We start from the raw sequence: 4,797 nt of genomic DNA on the forward strand, positions 1-4,797 counted from the left end.
GTAGGGGCACGTAAAGAAGGGGGGGGGGGGGGGGGGGCGGGTGTTCAGTACCAGGCTACCCCCCGGGGCAGGAGCGTCCTGATGGAAGGGGGTTCAAAACATCTGAGTTTCACGCTGGGCTTGGGACGTTTTCCAGCCTGACAGACAGACCGTGACCAGGCTGGTTTACCAGCCTGACTGGAGAGGAAGGGGTAGTGCCGGGAGAAGCGCAAAGGCCAGGAGCGTTTTCAAAACAGAGGAGGGATCTGCCAGTAGTCTGCCATAAAGGAGTCCGAGACTCCTTCCCGATGGAGGTACGGATGTCCCTGAGGAGAGAGGTGGGCGTGATGAAGAAATTCAATCTGGATAAACTCCCCAAAATGCCTTTGGAGTACGAAAGTATTCCTATGGGGGAATTATCCCCAGCCCAGCTCTTCCTCTGAACATTACCTACAGCTGTAGATCCATGCCGCGGAATGAGAGCAGGATCCAGATCTAGATGACCATGCGTGTCTATAGACCTACCCGCTAGGCCACCCAGAGGACGAGTATAATTCTTTGGCATACGCATGGTTGTCTTTTCACCCTCTTCTATAAACTTTGCAACTACCACCTCCATTCTTAAGATACCATAAAGGCGCTCTTTATTTTACATTTAGCTTAATCCGACTTGTTCGAAGAGTGATGTGGGATATGGGAAGTCACTAAGTCATGCTACTGCTGCGGAGTAACAATCCTGAAAACCTGGATTCCCAAACAGTCTCACAACCCTTGCACTCTGTTTTTCAGTGTATCCAACAACTGACAAGGTTCACTTTCATTTAGACACAAGGGCCAGCACAGGACATGCTACTATAAGAGAACTGTACGAAGACGTGTGTACTCTGGTGGCTGCCGTTAGCCAAGAAAATCCTTTGGCATGCAGTGGAAAGTGCTGAGTCCTGGAAGAGTAATTTAGGATTTATGCAAACACCCTAACGGCTCAGTTTACCCTCTATTGCAGCAAAAATGGAGATGGCCAAAGAACAGAAGCATTTCCAAAACACAAAGCAACAGCCAGTGGCTAGTAGTAGAAAAGTTATGATTTGTTGTTTCATGAGTTACGGATCTGGAAATCCTTCAAGACAGGGCTTTTGGTAGGAAGACTGAATCTGAATAAACTAGCAAAGAACTGACTCATCCTAACTACGTACATTTAACGATACACATTTTTTCAGTCCCTAGAAATGATCTGACTGGGATCAGAAATGGGTAATACCGTCTCTGTGAAAGACTTAACTAAGCTTCTGTTGTGTCAACTCTTTTTGTTTTGCATTTCACAATGAGGAAGTAATGCTGTCAGGAAACCTACTGTTGTGTAAGAGCAGAAAGTACCTGTTTTCTTTCATTCTCAAGTCAGAAAAGTCATATGATTTTAGAAATTGAAGTTTCAGCAAAAAAAAGCATTTTCTGCCTTGACTGTTTTTGAAAGTCCTGCTTTAACTTGCTCAGAAATAGCTGATACTGCGTTACCCCCGTAGATGCTGTTCATTGCAGTTAGCTTTCAAATTCACAAGGCAGAGGAAAAACTATTAAAAAATTTCCTAAAGTATCACAAATGGTTTCATGAAAACAATAGGAAATGCAGAAAATAAAAAAAGGAAAATGAAAAATACATAATTAAGGTTCCTAGATCTCAGAAACTATGCTGCAATTATTTAGATATGTTATTACTAGAGGTATTTTTTCAGGATAAGTAAGAATATTTTACAAAGGGGTTCTGAATGAATCAGACTGATGGGCCTTGCATTTTACAGCTTCTTCCTTTTGCCTCAGGTCTGTTTGTCTTTCAGCAGGTTTCATGTCATCTTGACGTCGCTGAGGTCAGTGGTGAAATCTCCAGTGACTTGCACAGGGCTTGGATTTTATCCTCGAATGGCGAGCCTGTTTATTTGCATTTCTCCCCGAGGGAATGAGTAGTGGTAAGTCTCCTGAAAAGTATCATGTTTTTGTCAAAGTATGCAAAAATGTACACTGGAAAGTGGTTAGCAAACATGTTTAAGGTAAACCGATTTTGAAATAATCTGTTGTAATGAAGTACGAAATCTGGATTAGCTTACTTTTCTATTACCAGCCAGCAGCTTCTTCCATGCCAAACATGTTGACTGTGAATCAATCTGCATTTCCACCAGGAGGGCTGGTACTTCGGTGTTTGAGGGGTAGAGTGGTTAAAATTACCTAAAAAGGTCGCACACATCGTTCCTCTTATTCTTGTTTTATCTCCTCCCTAAATCTTACTTGTAAGTGGGGAGACAGAAAATTTAATGCAAAATATCTAGCTGCACTTCCATTTTTAGCATTCAGCAGGCACTGGTGTTAGTAGAAGCGCACAGAGTGCTGCATATCTGTCTGAGGCAAGTTTTCCCCACATCCGCTCCGGAGATGGAGGTCTTGTCTCGTCTCAAGCTACAGGAAGTAGCCATGCCAGTTCCTCAAGATCCTTTTGTGGTGACACAAATGAACAATTTATTCAGACAGTTATGGGACCTCAGCTGGACACTTGTACTGTTAACATTTTTATTTGCATCTAAATTTCTGAATACCCTCTTATCTTGGAGGCAGGAGGGAAAAGCTGAAAGTGGGCACCAGCTTGCTTGCTTTACTGTTCAACTAATCAAACTCTATTTCTGGTATTTTATTTTTTGATTTCCTCCTTCGCTAGGAAGATTCCTTGCATTCCTATATGAATGCCTCTCTCATGCCTCAAAGGTTCTCTGTTTATAATAAATAAAAGAGGGAAGGAAAACAACTGCTTATTCCACATTAAAATGCAGTGAGTTAATGATTTTTGATTACGGTATTAAATGTTCTCAAGTATTTCAATCCAAACTGTATCTCCAAATTATATTCCTTGTCAAATCTCTGGAGCAAAATACAGAAAAAGCAATTAATATTTAGTGTTGACCTGTTATTTTTCCAGACTAGTCTTTGGGCAACATTCAGGATTCTCAGCATTTTCAACTGAACAACTTCTTTTTAATATTCAGAACTTGCATTGATATTTATGAGTTCACAGTTGCTTCCAGGTGTTTTTTTCAAACAACTTACAGTTACAGTTACAGCCCAACACTGGGCTGTATGTAGAAAAAAATTACTCATTTCTATCAGAATAGTACAGAATGGTACATAAATACTGCAGTAGCACTGGTCAAAATTCGGGGCAAATGCAAAATCAACAGTTTCACTTAAAATAGTTTCCCTTTACTGGAAACAAAAGGACCGTCATTTTCCATTGCCCTTGAAGACATATTTTAGGTCATTAGAACCCTATTCCTGTAAGCCAATATGTCTCATTGTGTCATTTGTAATTATGTAATTTGATGAATTTGGGACTTGGACACAACTAATTATCTGCCTGCATCCACACCATCTACATCATGCATACAAATAATTTGGGGTATAAAAGTTAGAGAGAGACATGTTGGGGGAAAAAAAGTCACACCAGGCCTCAGTTTTGTAGCTTTATGTTTTGGATACTGTAGAAGTCCCTTTGGCTCCAATCCTGCGTTATACTTCAATCAGTGTTCTTGGGTGCAGTATCTCAGGCCCTGAAGGGAAACCCAGGGAATCTAAATTTTTCCTTAAAACTGATGCGGGTTCTCATGACGAGCAGGTGTTTTTCTTATACGTCACAATCACAGTTTTATATTTGCACTGTCCGGAGGCGATTCTTTTCATGGCATGTTGGGGTTTGAGTCTTCAGCACGCACCCATACCAGGTTTCCACATTTTTTTCCCATGACCAGATGAACAAGCAGCTTTGCAATAGCGCTCTTGACTTTTTTTCTCTGTAGGCACACAGGGCTGGTCTACGCGTGGTCGTGTCACCAGAGGCATGTGACCGTACGGGCTGGCGTATACGAGGGCTGTAGCTGGTGACGGGGGAGCGGAGTGAGATGTTTGGGGGTGTGGAGCCTTTCCCCTGTTGTGCTGTGCCCTTCGCTCTGCTTCCTCTCTGCCTCCCCCACAGATGAAGCTCACCCACCAGGCCCCTCACTTGTGCCTGCTTGCTCAGTTATGAAACAGGAGGGAAGCACTCGCGCCACATCCATGACAGAAAAACCGTGCTGGTAGCAAGGGTCGGTTCCAGGCGGTTTTTGCTCGGTGTGCGAGGCACGCAATTTCAGTCTCTCTCGGTCTTTCAACAGGAAAAGCTGCAGCGGATCGCAAGTCTCGTATTAAAGAGGAGACACGAATCCTATTTTTTCAGTTCACATTTTGTTTGTTTGGAAGCCATTTATCAAAAAGAAGGGCAGAAGAGGAAGACGACTGATCAGATGTTACTCTTGCAAATAACCCGGTTAATGTGCTTTCACTGTTTGCTAGAACATGGGGTTTCTCCTGCCCTCGTGCCATCTCAGCCGTGTCTTGGGTAAGTCTTCAGCAAGGCACGTTCAGCCACTTCATTGCTAACTCGTACCTCCTACCAGCACCATTTCGGTGGCCAGTTGAACTGACCAGCGAGAACCACACAAATTCTGGTCGGCGTGAAAGCCGCCGCCGGCACCTGACCGCCTGTACAGGAGGCAGTGCGCACCCGTACCGGCTGGACGGTGCCTCCGTGCGTGGCGGGAGCCGCCTCCCTGCCCTCGGACCCCGGCGCAGGCTGATCCCCCTCTCTGCTCTACCGCTCTCTAGTTCCCAGCATTAGAACGAACCCTGATGAATCGCATCTGTCCATCATCCGCGTGTGGAAAACGCGCAGCTTATGTAATGGGGCAGTGTTTCCCCAAACCTCTGCCTCCTAGAAAATACCAAGGCTCTCCGTTACCTTCCCTA

At 44.2% G+C, this 4,797-nt stretch overlaps 1 protein-coding gene across 2 annotated transcripts in view; it reads left to right on the plus strand.

The window, feature by feature from the left end:
• The first annotated feature begins 3,906 nt into the window (after positions 1-3,906).
• Positions 3,907-4,797, plus strand: part of ACOT9 (acyl-CoA thioesterase 9) — a 22,014-nt gene continuing 21,123 nt past the window's right edge. For both annotated transcript variants that reach the window (XM_035891287.1, XM_009635696.2), the window contains exon 1: positions 3,907-4,390. In XM_035891287.1, the coding sequence (XP_035747180.1) occupies positions 4,296-4,390 (95 nt within the window). In that variant the 5' untranslated portion in view covers positions 3,907-4,295. The remainder of the gene's footprint in view (positions 4,391-4,797) is intronic.

The sequence above is a fragment of the Egretta garzetta genome, unplaced genomic scaffold, assembly GCF_000687185.1.
Source record: "Egretta garzetta isolate BGI_Z169 unplaced genomic scaffold, ASM68718v1 scaffold373, whole genome shotgun sequence".
Classification (NCBI taxonomy): domain Eukaryota; kingdom Metazoa; phylum Chordata; class Aves; order Pelecaniformes; family Ardeidae; genus Egretta; species Egretta garzetta.